The sequence below is a fragment of the Piliocolobus tephrosceles genome, chromosome 1 (assembly GCF_002776525.5).
Source record: "Piliocolobus tephrosceles isolate RC106 chromosome 1, ASM277652v3, whole genome shotgun sequence".
NCBI lineage: Eukaryota > Metazoa > Chordata > Mammalia > Primates > Cercopithecidae > Piliocolobus > Piliocolobus tephrosceles.
This window is the reverse complement of record NC_045434.1, coordinates 155,863,792-155,882,915: the sequence shown is the minus strand read 5'-3', so window position 1 is coordinate 155,882,915 and position 19,124 is coordinate 155,863,792. Positions and strand designations below refer to the sequence as shown.

Below are 19,124 nucleotides of genomic sequence, written 5' to 3'. Positions count from 1 at the left end.
TGCACCAAACCCCACCCCACACACTTCAGACACAGCCCTAGACTGCTTAGATGCTTACTAAAAGAGTCTTCAGGAGGAATGGCTATTTTATCTCTGAAATCTATGCTTTTCCCTTCTTAATGAAACTGTCAGGCCCCACATTTTGGTGTAGATGATAAGATTTGAGAGAAGCAGGGATCCTGTTGAGATGAATGGTCAGTCCTACTAAAGGGTGCCTCAAAGAAATACTGTTTTTATTTGTTTCTTTTCTTTATTATTATTATTTTTTAAGTCAGGCCTGATGCAGTGCCTCACATCTGTAATCCCAACACTGTGGGAGGCCAAGGTGGCAGGTTCACTTGAGCCCAGGAGTTTGAGACCGGCCTGAGCAACACAGCAAGACCCTCATCTCTACAAAAAATTAGAAAATCAGCCAGGCATGGTGGTAAGCACCTGTAGTCTCAGCTACTTTGGAGGCTGATGCAGGAGAATCACTTGGCCTAGAAGTTCGAGGCTGCAGTGAGCCGTGAGCACGCCATTGTGCTCCAGTCTGGGTGACAGAGTGAGATCCGGTCTCTAAAAAAATAAAATAAAATAATTTATCAGCTCTTAGGAGAGTGGGGACGTGGGACTCCCAGGAAAAAAGAAATGTTGAAAGACGCAGCATGGTTATTGCCAAACCTGGCTGAGGATGGAAATCACCTGAAGCAATTCTAAAAAGAACAAATTCCCAGAATCCAGTCTGCCAAGACTGCTTTATACGTCTGGGGTTTAGCCTGGGAATTTCCCCCAGGAGATTCAGATGCACCTCTTCTATAGACGGGTATAGTGATGAATATCAACTTTGAATTCAGGCTGGATTAGAAACCACGATCTAGTATATACTTAGTGTTGTAACTTTGGGCAGATTATGTAACCTCTCTGAGCCTCAGTTTACTCATCTGTAAAATAGGGATAACAACCATATACTGGGGTTGTTGTAAAGATTAATGAAATGATATACATAGTCTCTCACACACTGCCTGACTTATGGTGTGACAAAAATAAAGTTAAGCCAATCCAAATGTCTCTTTGAGACTCACCCACCTGAGATACTCCCTAAGGCATTCCTGATCACACCGGAGGCAAACTGCCTCAGTCTGAATTCTGACTCCACTAAGTCTGTGACTCTGGAAAGTTACTGAATTTCTCTGTTTCTCCTCTGTAAAATAAAATGATCTATTATATTTAAAATAATACCCAGGTCAACAAATTATGAAGATTAAATTAGTTAATGGATGTAAAGCACTTAGAAGCAGGGACTACTACCCAATAAATATAAGCAAAAAATCATTATTTTTATTACCATCTCTTTTAAGACAAGCAATTATGGTGGAATAAATGCTGGCCTTCGACTGTTCAAGTCCTGGCTGTAGACTTATGACCTAGAATACGGCTTCCCAGTAGAAATGTAATAAACACCCTACAGGTAATTTAAAATTTTCTAATAAACACAAAGAAACAGGTGTAATTAATTTTATAAACAGATTTGACTTAATATATGCAAAATAGTTAACATGTAATCAAATATATACATTTATTGAACAATTCACACCATTTTTTCATACAAAGACTTTGAATTCCAGCATGTATGTTACACTTATAGCACATCTGACCACAGACTAGCCACATTTTAAGTACTCAGTAGCCACATGTGACTAGTAGCTACCATATTGCACAGGGTAGACATTCCAGATTCTAAAGCAAGTCCCATCACCTTCAGGAGCCTCAATAATCTCATTTGTAAGAATGGAGACAATGTTAATGGCTTTGTTTGCAGAAGAAAATCAGTAAACTTGAAAGCTCATGTCAACTGGTAAAGACTGTATATAGCAGGTTTTCTGCTCTTTACGACACTTGGACTACCAAATACAATGCGATTTTCAAAAAGTGATGTATCCAAGGTCGTGTGTGATCTGAGACATCACCCAGGATAGCATCAGGCAGAGACACTTTCCTACAGGCAGATGAAAGAGATTTTAGCTAGTAATGTTCCAAGAGGTTGGAAATTTTCTAGTCCTCTTCTCCCCCTCACCCACCACCTTCACTCTCAACAGCAAACACATTTGCTTCTACTCTTCACTGACTCTTGAAATTCCTTTGACTACTTTCATTCTACAAATAAAGATAAAATTGAGGGATAAATAACCCTTGTGTTCTCTCTAATAACATCTTAATTTGAGGCTTCCTTACTTCTTAAGTTCCTATCTTCTTCTACAAATGATATTCTCTGATGTTAATAATTTACCAAGTGCTTATTCTCTACACTCTTATAATTTTTATAAAATTCTGCTACCAGAGCACTAGTTCATCTTCTTAAGTATTGTATTTTATATGTCAAGAGCACTGGACTTGGAGTCAGAAAGCATAGATTCAAGTTTCCAGGTTCTACATTTTCTAGTTATGGGATTTGAGGTGAAGCATGTAATGACCAGAAGACATGAAAATTCCCTGAGCTTCATCAGTCTTTTCCTCTATAAAATAAAGACAATGATACCTCTCTCACAGGATATGATGAGTATTAAAAGAGATAATACACAAGAAAGTGATCTATAACTGCAAAGAATTAGACAACTATAAAATGATATTTAGGGATTTATAAGCCATTTTGTGCATGCTATTCTTCCATTGAGCAGTTTTCAATGGTTCCTTATTGCCTGCCAAATAAAGTCAGAATCTTTAATCTAACATTAAAAACCTCCCCCAGATTTGGCCCTGACCACACTACTTTTGCAAGTTTATCCCACTCAACCCACTTACTCAAATCAAATGTTCTAACCAACTAGAACTCTCATATTTGTCCTCCCCAAACAATGCTGAATGGTGTGACATTCTAACTTGGTATCTTTCTTCATGCTGTCCATTGCCTTACCTCATTTTCCAACCTCTCAAACTTCCACCCATTCTTCTTTACCTGGCCTCCAGATCTCTCATGATCTCCTTTTCCCTTATGTCCTTGAGCTCTATCTCTGCAGCCTCTGAACTTTGCTTGTGTCTTTCTTATGGCAGCTATAAAAACCTACGTGGGATTCTAGTAACTCTTGGTGCACAGAGAGTTGCAATAAGATGCCTGAATGTGGGTACTCAGTGAGAATTAAATAATCAAATCTGCAAGTGATTTTGCAGAAGCACTATTGAGAGGCAAAATGTTTCCCATGTAAAAAACTAGCCAGCCTAGAAATCTAATCAACACATGAATGCAAAAGAAAGATAGAGCTGATTAACTGTGGTAACACTGAATAAATCAGTAAAAGGAGGTGGTTTGTTTGGAGACTAGCAAAAAAAGAACAAAGGACAAGTATTGAACATTGTGTCTCTGATACTGTTCAGTAGCAAAGGCCCCTTTCTTTTTGGTAATGCATAGCCCATCTGTTGATATGCTGAGCATGTCTACAGTTCAACTAATATTTTCTGAGCGTCTACTAGGTAATAGATGCTTGATGCACAAAAGACTAGCTCAAAAAGATAGATTCTGTACTGTCAAGAAGGTTTGAATCTAATAGATGAGAACAACCAAGAGAAATATTTGTAATGAAATATGGTCATTTGGAAATAGAGGTTTGCCTATGGTGTTGTGAGATCTTAGAGAAAAGAGGCTTAATCCAACCTCAGAATATTTAGAAAACTTTGTAGAGGAGATGACACTAGGCTAAGTGCTAAAAGATAAGGAAGAGATAGCCAGCTGAACAAAGTTGGGAAAGGCATTTTAGGCAGATAGAAATGCTTGAGCAGAAACAACTATTCTACAATCTATCTCAGTAAGAGAGCTGAGTATATCAGTCTTGAGGAAAGGAGCCATTTAAACCATCCAGCTAACTCTGATGCTCTGATTTCATGCTTACCAACCCATCTTATGATTAGAATTTGACCTCCTACATAGGGAAACATGTGATGACCAGAAGACATAAAAAGCTTTTTGTAAATTATTGTTCTCTATTAATTCGTTGGACTCTGATTTGCCATTGGGCTCTTGTGAGTTGAATTAGTATAAACTGAATGAACTCAAAATACACTAACAAAATTACATTTCTGGACCTGAAAGGCTGCAGTGACTTGAATTTTGATCATCAACCAAATTCCACCACCTTAGAGGCCATGTGGTTTTAACTTATGAATGTTTCAAATCCATGTACCTCTCTTCATCTCCATTGCTATTACATGGTTGTAGCTATCATCATCTCCAGCATAGACTATTGTAATAAAGAAACCATGATGCCATCTTAGTCCATTCTTGCTGCTACAACAAAATATCTGAGATTAGGTAATTTTCAAAGAGCAGAAATTTATTTCTCACGGTTCTGGAAGCTGGGAAGTACAAGATCAAGGCATTGGTAGATTCAATGTCTGAGGAGAGCTGCTCTCTCTGCTTCAAGATGGCCCCTTGTTGATGTGAAGGACCTCTTCAAGGAGAGCTACAAACCACTGCTCAAAGAAATAAAAGAAGACACAAACAAATGGAAGAACATTCCATGCTCATGGATAGGAAGAATCAATATCATGAAAATGGCCATACTGCCCAAGGTAGTTTATGGATTCAATGCTATCCCCATCAAGCTACCACTGACTTTGTTCACAGAATTGGAAAAAACTACTTTAAAGCTTATGTGGAACCAAAAAAGAGCCCGCATCGCCAAGACAATCTTAAGCAAAAAGAACAAAGCTGGAAGCATCATGCTACTTGATTTCAAACTATACCACGAGGCTACAATAACCAAAACAGCATGGTACTGGTATCAAAACAGAGATATAGACCAATGGAACAGAACAGAAGCCTCAGAAATAACACCACACATCTACAACCAACTGATCTTTGACAAACCTGACAAAAACAAGCAATGGGGAAAGGATTCCCTATTTAATAAATGGTGCTGGAAAAACTGGCTAGCCATATGTAGAAAGCTGAAACTGGATCCCTTCCTTATACCGTATACAAAAATTAACTCAAGGTGGATTAAAGACTTAAATGTAAGACCTAACACTATGAATACCCTAGAAGAAAACCTAGGCAATACCATTCAGGACATAGGCATGGGCAAAGACTTCATGACTAAAACACCAAAATCAATGGCAACAAAAGCCAAAATAGACAAATGGGATCTAATTAAACTAAAGAGCTTCTGCACAGCAAAAGGAACTATCATCAGAGTGAACAGGCAACCTAAAGAATGGGAGAAAATCTTTGCAATCCACCCATATGACAAAGGGCTACTATCCAGAATCTACAAAGAACTTAAACAAATTTACAAGAAAAAAACAACCCCATCAAAAAGTGGGCAAAGGATATGAACAGACATTTCTTAAAAGAAGACATTTATGCAGCCAACAGACATATGAAAAAATGCTCATCATCACTGGTCATCAGAGAAATGCAAATCAAAGCCACAATGAGATACCATCTCATGCCAGTTAGAATGGTGATCATTAAAAATCAGGAAACAACAGATGCTGGAGAGGATGTGGAAAATAGGAACACTTTTACACTGTTGGTGGGAGTGTAAATTAGTTCAACCATTGTGGAAGACAGTGTGGTGATTCCTCAAAGATCTGGAACTAGAAATACCATTTGACCCAGTGATCCCATTACTGGGTATATACCCCAAGGATTATAAATCATGCTACTACAGAGACACATGCACATGTATGTTTATTGCAGCACTATTCACAATAGCAAAACTTGGAACCAACCCAAATGTCCATCAGTGATAGACTGGATTAAGAAAATGTGTCACATATACACCATGGGATATTATGCAGCCATAAAAAAGGATGAGTTCATGTCCTTTGCAGGGACGTGGATGAAGCTGGAAACCATCATTCTAAGCAAACTATCACAAGGACAGAAAACCAAACACCACATGTTCTCAGTCATGGGTGGGAGGTGAACAATGAGAACACATGGACACAGGGAGGGAAACATCACACACTGGGGCCTGTCGGGAGCTGGGGGTCTGGGGGAAGGATAGCATTAGGAGAAATATCTAATGTAAATGACGAGTTGATGGGTGCAGCACACCAACATGACACATGTATACCTATGTAACAAACCAGAGCATTGTGCACATGTACCCTAGAACTTAAAGTATAATTAAAAAATAAAATAAAATAAAAATAAAAGATGGCTTCTTGTTGTTGTGTCTTCTAGAAGGGACGAACTCTGTGCCCTCATATGGCAAAAGGGATGAAAGGAAAAAAGGGCCTAGCTAATTCTCCCCAGCCCTTTTAAAAGGTTGCTAATCCCATTCATGAGTGCTCTGCCCTCATGACTTAATCACCTCCTAAAGGCCTCACCTCTTAATTCCTGTGTTGAAACCTACTGGTGAGGTTTCAACACAGGAATTTTGGGGGACACATTTAGATCATAACAAATGCTACCAGCAACTAGGATGGATACTTCACTAGGTTACTGGGTAATGTTTTATGTGTTTTGGTATGGTTTACCTCATTTAATCTTCCTAACTACCCCCACAAGATATGCTTACCCCCATTTTAGAGATGAGGAAATTAAGGCTTAGAGAAATTGAGCAACTCACTCAAGTTAGTACTGCTAATAAATGGCAAAGCCAGATATTAAACTCGTGTATGGCTTCCTGTAGATATGGGGCTCTTGGATACTATTTAGCTAACCTCATTGCTAGTCTCTAGATTTCATTCTTACCTTTAAGTTCATTCTCCAAATTGCAGCCAGAGGGATCTTTTTAAAATGCAAATTTGACTGGACCACTCCTTTGATAGAGCTCCACCAAGTTTTCCAATTGCTTCCAGAATAAAATACAAGATCTTTTCATAGCCTTCCATGACTGTATATAACTTGATCTAACTTCTCCTACCAGTTTTTCCCTCTCTGTGTTCCTGAGCATACTTTGATATTCCCCTTGCCTAGAATGCTTTCCTCTCCCTTGATACTTAATTATTATTCCTCAAAATCTCATAACTTTTCAAGGCAGGCCTTCTCTCACATCCCCACTTTTCGGATTGTGGGTCTCCGGTTATCCCTATTATAAATGTTTATAGCGTTCTACACTTCTTAGTATCTCTTTTCCAAGTTGTACTAAGTTTTTGCATAATTATTTTTCTATTCCTCTTAGGATATAGGCTTCAAGTAAGCAAAACTCTAATATTCACCACTATATCCTTAGAGTTTCATGATGTGCCTACAACATAATAGGCACTCAAAAAGTTCACTCATTAAATATTTATCGTGTCATATTCAACAAATAATAGCCAACATTCATCTGGTACTTGTACCATGCACTGTCCTAAGCACTTTACATTTATTTATTTGTTAACCAAATGCTACAGCCCATTAAAATAGATACTATTATTACTCTCATTACACAGATGAAGAAACTAGGGCACAGAGAAGTAACGTCTTACGTAACAAAGTTATATAACAGTGAGTGGTGGTACTGGAATATGAACCAAGGCAGTCTAGCTCCAGATACCAAGCTTTTAATCACTGCTCTATATCCTTTATAAATATTTTGTCAATATATTTACTTTGTTAGAAAAATAATTGGACAACAGCTTGCCTCTATCCCTTTCACTTTCTTATGTCCTTGGTCTTGGTCTTTAATACCAATACAGGTAGATAATTAAGTTCTTTGAACATCCCTTCACATTGGTGGTACGTGTTTTAGCTGGATGAGAACAAATTCTCATTAGCTTGTAAATGCCAAAGGCAGAGTTCTGGAGAGCAGGTTGTGGTAAGGGTAAGGATATTAAAAGAGTGGGAGGTAGACCAAAAGGAAACAGTGCTATGAGGCTGGCACATCAAAGACATAGCTTTGCCTTGTCTAAGCCTATATAAAAGAAAGAGAAACTTTGACCATTTATTTACAACAGGCTCCATGGCTTAGCAAAAAAATTATGGAATTTAGAATCAATATGTCAATCAATAGAATTAAAATGTCTCCTTCATTCTCCCTCCCTTTCCCATCTTCCCCTCTCAATCTCTCTGTCCGTCTTCTTTGCCTCTCTCCCTCCTGGGCCCATCATATCACTTTCAGCAAATTGTTAAATGCATCCAAGCCTCAATTTTCTCACATTCATAATGGAAAATGTATGTCATAATGATAATAATTTCTCTCTTGGGGTTATTTTTCAAGGAAAAAATGAGATATGCAAGTGAAAGTGCTTGGTAAACTGTCAAGTTATATATACAAGAGCCAGTTGTGATTACAGTTTTTTTTGTTTTTTTTTTTTTTTTGCTTGTAGTCTTAGAGGAATTTGCTAAAGAGATCAGCATCAAAATGACCTACTTTTCACTGTTATTTCCCCTAAGGGCAGTGAACCTCTTCTTTTGTGAATCCACCCAGAGTGAAATCCCTGTCATATGCAATTGCAAAGTTCCATATTTATAAAGACATGCTAACAAAGTCCTGCCTAAAGAAAGGCTACATAGGGTTTGCAAACTTTGGTCTTAGAAGAATTGCATTACAGTGTATACGTGTTCTCCTGTTCTTATGATTTGTTCCATAGATATTTTACCCAAGGTTAAAATAGCATGCCCTCTTGAAATGTTGCACTCTAACCTGAGTGTGCTTCATTTACCAAATATTATATATTTGGACATAATAACTCATGATGAAGAAAAAATATTCCTAACTCTAAGGGAAAAAATCACAACCAAGATCGTCAAATAAATAAATAGGCCAGTAGCCTCAACCTCATACCTTTGCATAAAGAGATGCCAATTCCTATATGTATGAAACTATTTTACATTTTATCAAGTACTTGCTGCACTATGGGAAGGAACCAAAGAATGGACTAAGTATGCTAACTTAAAGGCATGTAGAGCCGTAGGAGAAACCCAAACATAAGACATCTACAGGGCTAGAAGCTTGAGAATGAAGCTGAAAGTAAAGCTGAATGTAAAGAATCCAATTAAAACACACTTCTCATTTACAAAGATCAGAAGATTATGGAAGGAAGCTGAGAAGGCACCTAGCTTCACAGACTTACTATTTATAGAAGGAAAAGGGATTTCCAATATAATCATTCAGTGCAATGGACAATAGCACTCCTGAAGTGTCTTGTTCATTGCTGTAATCCAGCACCCACCCAGCAGCAGGCTTGGCATATAGTAGTTGCTCAGTGTACTTTTGCTGAATGAATGAACAAACAGCTTCCTTATACAATTCTCCATGTCTGAAAGGCCACTGACCTGGTATGTCAGTTAGAATTTTGTGAAGGAACGATCCATCAGGTCAGATCTATATTTTAGAAGTGGAAACCAACTATCTCTAACTTAAGACAAGTGTTAAGAATGCATTTTTCTGAAGTCATACAGTAGGAAGGACGTTTTAGGATGTCATAGCCAACCTTACACATGCTTCCTTTCCCAGGGCCAAAGCAAACTCTGTCAATGACCCAGCTGTCAAATACATGTCAATATATCATCAGGAAAGTGACCCAGGACCAGAGAAGTGGTAGGACGGAGGGGAGAAGTTCCTGACACATGCCAGATCAAAGGCTTGGCGTATATTGATTCACTTAATTTTCACAGCTAGTTTAAACTATCTTCCTGTTTTACAGGTGAAGAAATGGAAGCACAGTGGGCTACTTTTCTTGTCTAAGGGCACACTGCTATTAAATGGCACAGTTAACAATTGATAAACAGCTGGGCAGACTCTAATGTGTTTCACTGAATTCTGAGTTAGTAAGAGCATCCTGGTCTATGTCACATTAAAACCAACATTTGTTGTTGTTTCTTAGCTATGTGAGATTTACTCAAACTCTGTTGATACCCATTGCTATAGCTAAAGAAAAGGAAAGGAAATGTGTTTCTGGAAATTCTGCTCTTGTTTTTTTAAACTGGGCTTTAAAAGTGCACAAATCACAAGTGTAGAAATCAGTGAGTTCTTATAAAGTGAAGATACCTATGTAACCAGTTCCCAGAACAAGAAATAGATCATTGCCAACCCTATAGAAAGCCCTTCAAGTCCCTCCTGGTCACTAAGCCCACAAGGTAACCAGTATCTTGACTTCTATTACTTTAGATTAGTTTTTGCCTCTTTGGAACTTTACGGAATTTGACCCATACTATTTTTTCACGTACTTTGTAATATTTGGTTTCCTTTGTTCCACATTTGTGTTTATGATATTCATTCCTGTTGCTGCATGTAACAGCTGGTCCAATTGATTTAACCACTACAATAAATTTGCAAATAGTTACCACCTTCTCTAATAGAAAGGAAGTCCAATTATGTGAGGCCCATAAAGGTTATGTACAGTTATTTTCTATGTGCTTTCTGTGGATAAAAAGTATGGATGACTTGACAGATAAGTTTCTGATATATAGAGATATGCTGGAATATCATATAGATGTAATTGGTAGGAAATTTATATTTGGGGTATATTATGATGCTTTCAATTGCTAATCATGTGTAATTGGGGGCAGAGCACTGTTTTCTCTCAGTCTCTGTTTTCTCATCTGTATTACAAGCCATGAGACTTAAGGTTTCAAAGTTAAATGATGCCAGATACATAAAGGGCCCCTGTACCTACTTTTCCAAGAGATCAGTGTAGTCATAAGATTACATTTCCCTGCACGGATTGCAGGGCCAGCTTTTAGGGCACCTGAGGTCTTTTAGCAGTGGGGCCACTGATTTCATAACTGCTAAAATGTGTCCCCATGTTTTCTAACTATGAGTAACTAGCTATTTGTGGCCAGGCAGAGGTTTCTAATTACCCTTTCCTGTCACTCTTCTCTGGATCTCTCCCTCTTCCCAACAGGACTCTGCTAACTCACACACCTATTTCTACTAGATTTGCATTTAAAAAGCTGGGGAAATTGGTCTGTGAACCTAAGTATTAGATGAACTGAAAAATTATTGAAACAGAAAAAAATGAAAAGGTCACTGACTGAAAATAAGAATATTGCTCAGTGGTTTGTACAATGCGATCCTATTTCTGTTATATACATATGTATGTTTACATACACACATAAACACATACATGACATGCACCAAGAAGTCAACAATGGTGATCTCTGACTGCTAAAAATGTGAGATTTTTTATCATTTGAATTGTTGGCTTCTCTGCAATTTTCTGTTTTTCTAAATGTGCCTGTATGCCATCTATAATAATAAATGAGATATTTACAAAATGTATATAATACTAAAGGTTTACAGTCCATTTTTGTGTCTGTTCTCTGATTCTACCTTTCCCATGAGAATAGGATATTTTTCTTATCCTCGTTTTAGAGATAAATAAATTTAGTCTTCGAGAATATAAGTAATTTACCCGAGGTTACCCTCTGAAGCAAGATGCAGGACAAGAACCATACCAGGTCTTCTGAGTAAATATTGCACAGTTTCCCTGTGCTAAGGCCTGCATTAGGTAGATCAGAAAAGGGAAATGGAGACTTGAGAAATAACAACATTTAGGAAAGTAGTTATGCAATCGTAAATGGAAGAGATCCGAGGGTAAGATGCAACTTCAAATGCAGAATTTTCAGGAATACATGCATCTTTTAGTGCTAAACTGAATCCTCTATTTCATAGACCAAGATATAGTCTTGTTAGGAATCTGGAGGGAACTATTTGCTCTAATAATTTAACCTCTGATTTCTTAGTTGATGCCTTCAGGTAAATAAGATAATCATCCTACTTCCGTATCTATCACACGAAGATGTTGCAAGGATTAACAAATAGGGTGCTGGGAGCTCCTTTGAGAAAAGAGCTATTTGAATGCCACATATCATTAGCAGATTAATATTATTTACTCAATCTATCTTCCTGTTTCTCAGAGTCAAATGTAATACCCAGAGACTTATAGAAGGAAGAAAATCTTTCTTTTCCACTCTTATTGGAGTAAAAGAGGGAAAAAAGAGAGGAAGAGAAGGGAGGTTGTTTCTCCCTACTTCTTCCCTCTGGAAGTTTTTGAAAATGAAGTCCAGCTGCATGACCATCCATGGTCCCATGACCTACTCTTATGGCCTCTGAGATTTGTTTCTGTGGTGTTAAACATTGTTTCTTCTCAGGGACATCTTATGTAAGACAGGAACAGAGCCAGTTTCATGGGCATGTAACCTGTTGGGTTGCACAGGGCCCTATGCTCAGAAGGGTTCCATATTTGCCATCTTAAAACTTGTAATAATATTATATTTGAACTTGTATTTTATAAGTGATGTCTGATGGAACAATGGAGTATGTGACAGTGGCGTGGAGCCTTGGCTCATGCACTTTCTCACTTCCTCTCACCTGCCTGTCTCCCTGGACAAGATACTAACCATCCTCTCCTCTGCTCCCTGGTGTCCTAGGAATCGTCCAGCTTCCTTTTTCCCACCTGCACCTGTGACCACTGCTGTCCTCCATCCCCAGTCAGGGTACAGGCACACGGGGGGTCTGAGTGAGCCATGTGTGCTTTGTAGCCTCAGGTGGGACATGGAAGTAGCTATCTCTGACCTGGGCTGGCATAGCTGTGGTAGACAGAGGTCAGGTCTTCATGGGGATGAGCCTCTTGTCCACCCCTGTTTCAGGTCCCCAACATGTCTCCGCTAAGAGGCTGCAGTACCCTTAGCAGTATGCTAAGACCCAAGGGGTTGTCTCCTGTGGGTAGGGTCTTGGAGACCATGAGAAGGGAGAAACACCTAACTCGACTTCCCCAGCTCTTGTGCCTGGTAGGTGCACAGCTTATCAGTCTGGCAGCTATCAAGAAGGAGGAGTGAGCTGCCGGTGAGCTATGTATGTGCCCTCAGTCATAAGTGGCAGGGCCTTCATGTTGCTGTGAGGGTCTGCACTCACCTCAAGGTATCCCAGTGCCTGAAATAATGCAATATTTAAACACACCAAACCTTTAATTGTGATAAGTGTACCATAATAATATAAGACATTAACAATGGGGAAATTAGGGAAGTCCCTGTGTTATCTTTGCAATTTTTCTGTCAGTCTGAAAGTATTTTAAAATAAGTATATGAAGAAAAAACCACCATGACAAGTTGAAAGAGAATGCAGAAGAAAGGAAAAAACTTTATATTTTAGTATCTTTTATAGCAATTTTACTGCTTTTTGAACAAGGGGCCCTGCACTTTCACTTTGTACTGGGCCTTTCAAATTACGCAGCTGATTCTTACTCTAAAATCCCTTATTGAACATGCAATTCAGTTATCTCCGTTTCTTTTCTTCCTCACACTCTTTCCTACTCCTCAATGCCAGGCCTTAGGATTTCTCCGATTGCCATTAATAATTCTCCTATGCATCTATCACCTACTAAGAACTGGCTACCATCCTAGGCACTTCACATACTTTATCTTATTTCATCCCTTTATAACTTTATGAGATAAATATTTTTATCCTTCTTCTACAGATGTACGAAATTGAGGTCTAGGACCACACAGTAAGTGGTAGAAGAGAAAGTCAATATTCACAATTCTTACTCCAAATCTGGTGCTTTTATTTCACAGTGCTACAGATGGACCATTCAGCCTTCAGGTGCCCAGGTATTTGTAGGCTGCTTAGGCAATTTGGTTTCCATTCCTCCAGTTATTTGCTGAGTATCTCCTAGGTGCTAAAGCTACAAAGTTATAGCAGGGAGGCCATTCCTGAGCGGCTCTGGTCATTTTCTTTAATTGCATTCATAGGTAGCAGGTGTTTAATATCCCCCTATTTAGTACACTCTGACCTCTGTGCCCCTGACTTAGTTACCGTGATAGGAAGACTATAAAGTGGATACAAAGTCTTGACTGTGGATTAGAGTTTGGAAAGTGACACTCTAGCATAACTAACATTGCTTCAAAATGTATTAATTTTTGCTTAAACATTTTGATGGCTGATCTGAAGAAGAGAGGGCAATGGAGCAAGGATTCTTCATATCCATTATCTGTTCACCCACGTCTCACACTTTACCAACTCTAGAAGTACATGCTGCTTGTTCCATATAGTAGACAATGAATGAGCTCACTGGTATATCTTTGAAGAGTCCTCTTTTTTAGTACTTCTGCAGGTATAATTACTCTATGTATTTCCTTGGTCAAGCTTGAGTAGAAATTAGATCCCTTTTTTCCTCTTCGTGAAGGAGAAATGTGATGTATCATCTTGCAGTCATTTTGCATATCAGCAGATTCAAAAGGCTAGGAGCAAGCTGCTTTCTCCCCACCGTCCTGGTGAATGTCTGATATTAGTTACAGAGAACCACAGGTTGTGATGTGGAAGACACGAAGGTAGTAAATCCCCAGCAGCTGGGAAGTTATTGGACTTTTTCCTTTATTAGAGGCAGGGAATGAGAATGGGAGCGTTCTGTCTCTTCAGAAAAAAGCTTCCTTGGAAGAAGTGCTCTTCTGGAAACAAACAGAGGAGGCAAGGGGGTGTTTTGGACACACTAGAGAGTAAGTCAGAGAATCTTCGTGTTGAGGCAGCATTGCAAAATTGAAGAGGAAGAAAGGAAGGAAGGTATGTGTAAGTCTGACTTGAAATGAATTTTATTAAAAACACCTCAATTCTTGTCTGCACATTTTTGAAGAGTGTGAAAAAAAAATGGAGGAAGTTACCTCCCGTGGTTTTGTGGCTTTTTAAGTATGACATACAGGATATTGAATTTAACCCCTGTTTATCCTGAAGTGTACGAATATTTCTGGGATAAACAAAGCAACTATTCTTTGAAATATGCGTCTGTGGCCAAGTGATTCCAGTTACTTGGAATCACAGTTCTGTTGATTCTCTTTTCTGCTTCAAGTATTTGCACACCACAGACATAAGATTATTCATATAATAATTTTTAAAAACTATGTGGTCTTGCTAGAATTTCTGTATAAATATATGTCTTTTAATTATGGCAGGAATGTTACATTAGAACTCTATATGAGACTTTACATTTTATTAGTGCCTATTGTGTGTTTGTATTTCAGAAAGCTTGGTAGAGTTCATGCTGTTTCTCTCAAAAACAGTCATGTATGCAGGAGAGTCCAACAGCTTTTTACAACTCTCTATAGCTTCATTAATTCATCTAGCATTTATAAAGTTAATTCAGTGTTTATTAAGACAGATTTCTTAAGCCAATAACCTGAAGTATTTTTTAGACTCACAAACTTTTGGATATAAAATGACATGTTAAGGATATGTAAAAAGTTTTAATTATCTAGCAAAAAAAAATGTGATCTTCACAACAATATTTTTTGTATGGACCTCCAACAATATTTCCAGAAAGTCTAGAGTCTTAGGGCAGCAAATCAGAACCCCCAGCTTTAATCAAAATAAAAATCTGCAGTGTTCACATCTGGCTCCACCTGAAAGTCCGGTTCAGAATTTCCCTGTGATCCTGGCACTTGCAGAAGGGAAGTTTTAGCTTTGTTTAGTATAACAAGAGCTTCAAGACTCCCAGGCCAATAAACGTGTTCACGTAAAACTCCAGACAGCTTCTTTTAGACTGGAGTCTTATCAGGGAGACCTCATTTTCCCTCTAATTAAAGGGAAGATTTCAGGGAGAGAAAGGAATAGCCTCTGCCTCTCACTTGTGCAAGTCAGTGTTCGCTGAATTAAAAGTTATTCCAACATGAACACATTCCCCAGCATGAATGACTGCCTAGAATTTGAACGTAATCGTCAACCAGTTTTCGCCCAAATTTTGACTGTTTCATTGAGAAGAAAAGCAAAATGAGAAAAAGCTTTCCTCATTTCTCCTTGAGATGGCAAAACACTCAGAAATGACATCACATACTCTAAAGGACCCTGGGATGACTAAGGCAAAGAGAGCCTGAGAAAACTCTTTGCTGCTTCTGCCTTTAGTTTTAGGACACATTCATGCAGATAAGCTTATAAGAGACCGTTCCCATTCCCTCCGCCTTCTTCCTCAGAGGAAGTTTCTTGGTAGATCACCGACACCTCATCCAGGCGGGGGGTGGGGGAGAAACTTGGCACCAGCCATCCCAGGCAGAGCACCACTGTGATTTGTTCTCCTGGTGGAGAGAGCTGGAAGGAAGGAGCCAGCGTGCAAATAATGAAGGAGCACGGGGGCACCTTCAGTAGCGCCGGAATCAGCGGTGGCAGCGGTGACTGTGCTATGGACAGCCTGCAGCCGCTTCAGCCTAACTACATGCCTGTGTGTTTGTTTGCAGAAGAATCTTATCAAAAATTAGCAATGGAAACGCTGGAGGAATTAGACTGGTGTTTAGACCAGCTAGAGACCATACAGACCTACCGCTCTGTCAGTGAGATGGCTTCTAACAAGGTAAGAGATGACCTTTTTATTCATTAAAGTGTGATCATGCGGGGAGCTCCAGCTCCCCTCACCTCTGTCGGCTGCAGAGTGTACCAGGGAACGCTACCAACCCTAAGAATGTGTTTCTTGCTTTGTCTAGAAGATTCTGTTCCAAAGTGTCACACTCTACTTGTGTCTTGATGCTATAGCAAAAGTTTAAAATTCTCAGTACACTTCAATTTCCAGAAGCCAAATTTCTCTCTTAGCGATGCAATTTGGCATAGGTTTAAGGTGAGAGGTGTCTGTCTGTAAAGCTTCCAAATCAATATAAAATGGAAAGTGCTTTAATTTTTTTTTACAATTATCAGGAAGCGAAAATCTGAGTGAATCTTGCTGCATTGCAATCAGGTGTCACATATTTATTTTTAAACAAGAAAGTAGTTTAACCTTCAAATATCAATTCGAAAGAATGACCTGCGTTCAAGTTGGATAAATTCCCTCTAAGAAGGACATCCTGGGATTTTCTAAGATTTCTTTTGTGATGCTTTCATGACCTAAGATAAAAAAGAAACAATATGCTTTGTCTCCAAAACCAGAAGTTTTCTTTTAAGTTTGCTGATTTTCATAGTGAAATCATTTGAAATTGCCTCATGCATACTGCCCCCAAAATGGTTTTATTTACAATCCCCAGACAAAGCTTAATGTTGAAGAGCCTTAATTAGCTATCATTATATCATTTGTTTAATTAACACCTGGACTTAGAGTGCTAATTTATGTAGTGAGAGTTGTTGCTTTTTGTTTGTATTTTTACCTTGGAGAATATTATATTAAATACATATCGCTATAAAGTTATACAAAGTTATATATGTGTGTGTACACAGACACACAGACACCTACACTTTGTTAAAAAGCCTTACACCATAACTTCATAAGTGCACATTTCAGAGTCCCAATCATTCTAGCCTGAGGTATCATCTTGTTGTCTATGTTTCTGGGGCTGAGAAGGGATTTTGTTCCACGCCTGCCAGCATGCCCTTTCCAGCCCTGAGGTGCACCAGTGAGTGTCTGCCCCTTCTCCAGTGTTCCTGGGGTAAAAGTACCACCTTTGGATCAAGGCTTGCTGGCTGCCGCTCAGAGGATCTGCGCAGAGGAAGCAGTGTGTCCTCAGGAGATCCTGAAGGAGGGGAGGGGGGCTCTTCCTACTTGGAACTCTTTGTTTATTGGTTAATGAAAGGGTGAAATAAGTCCCTTTCTAAAATTTTAGTTTAGAGTTTAAATTGGAAGGGAAAAAAAAGAAAAGAACACATTTGAGGATTAACTATTTATTGACTTTTCTCTGAAGGTCTCAATTGAAGGTTAAACTCAGGGATTTTCCAGGCTGGGGTAAAATTCAACCAACTGCTTCCCTGTAAGGAGGGCTTTGCTGTGTGACTTCTCCAAATCACACTGGGACTCCATGTAGAAGGACTTCCACAAGGCTTGAGCCTACTTTGGAGCATTAGCAGACACTCTGTTCCCTGTATTTTGTGGTAATTGATGGCTATGCAAGATGTAGATCCAACATTTATGGGGTAGTTTTTCAATAGCTTCCATCATAGAGAATATGGCAAACTTCAATAGTCACCAAAATATACTAACTAGAGTCACCAAGATAAAGCAGACAATTAACTCCAAGAAGAGAAAAAGAGTACCCCCTGAGAGACTACAAGTTGCCGTTAATTTTCATTTTGAGTGTCAATATGCTGTAGTATTCTAATCCCATTCATGCCTAGAGTGCTGGAAATAGACATTGACTGTCTTGCAAATTTATTAAAAATAATCTTATTCAGCATAGTCGTTAGTAAGGCTCTAAGACCAGGCACTCTGTAGATACGGGTGAGGATTCCAATCCCTCAGGCTTCCGCTCCTCCTTTATGGTGTTATGTGCAGGAAGCAATGAAAGTTGAATAGAGCTAACCCTAACAAAAGGGCTAACCTTCAATGCTGACACAGTTAGCTTAAGTAAAAAGCATGCAGCCTCAGTCATTTTCTAGATCTACAGTGGAAAGATTGTCAGGCAAAGCAATTATTTAGTGCATGAATGATGCCCAACTGACAGTTAAGATTAATTTTAAAAAATATCTCTTTTTACTACCTTTTAAAAGATTATTGATTATTCAGATAATTGTCTCAGGTTAAGCTTAAGCATAACATGCACCATGACACATATGATATAAGGCAATGAGGCCAGGGTGTGGTGGCTCACACCTGTAACCACAGCACTTTGGGAGATTGAGGCAGCATTTTGGGATTGCTTGAGCCCAGGAATTCGGGATAATGCAATGCAAACATTTTTGTGACCACCAGAAAGAAATTGATCTACACGCATTCTTTGGGAACGGAATTATCTGTGAAAAAAAAAAAAAAAAAATTTATATTGCATATTCACTTTTCAATGTTGTTGAAATTATCTGAGATTCCCATCCAAGTTGAAGTTGACATTTTAAAACTTTATCCTGATCATCACTCCCATTACTATGCAGTCTTATTTGGCCATATTTTGCTTACCCTTATCAACTAAGGAGCCAGGGTAAAAGTCTCTAGGTTGAAGATCTGGAAGTGATGTGAAGACATGTTATAGAGGGCGTGTACCTATCAGCAGTATCCGCTACATTTTTGCAAAAACTCTATTTCTAGTTCTGTCTCAGCTAAGTGCCCATTAAGTTTTGTTTGCAATATCTGATCTTATGAATGGTGATAGGTGAAATCGTGTTATGCTGAGGGGTATTTGGGAATTACATAAGTGCAGTCTACATGCCACTGGTAGAGAGTTAACTGTGTTTGGTGGAGGAAGAGCAAGCATCTTTCATCTTTACTTCATCTAGGTAGGGTTGTGCTTTTTCAGTTTGTTTGTTTTCCTTAATCCTTTAAATTTTGAAGAAAACTGAGTGACTCAAATCTCCTAAAAGACTTTCTCAAATGTATTTCATAGC

General features: G+C 38.7%; 1 protein-coding gene across 3 annotated transcripts in view; it reads left to right on the top strand.

Moving 5' to 3' along the window:
* Positions 1-19,124, top strand: part of PDE4B (phosphodiesterase 4B) — a 597,589-nt gene that overhangs the window by 539,720 nt on the left and 38,745 nt on the right. For all 3 annotated transcript variants that reach the window (XM_023210049.1, XM_023210055.2, XM_023210064.2), the window contains one exon: positions 16,070-16,182. In XM_023210049.1, coding sequence (XP_023065817.1) covers positions 16,070-16,182 — 113 coding nt within the window. The remainder of the gene's footprint in view (positions 1-16,069; positions 16,183-19,124) is intronic.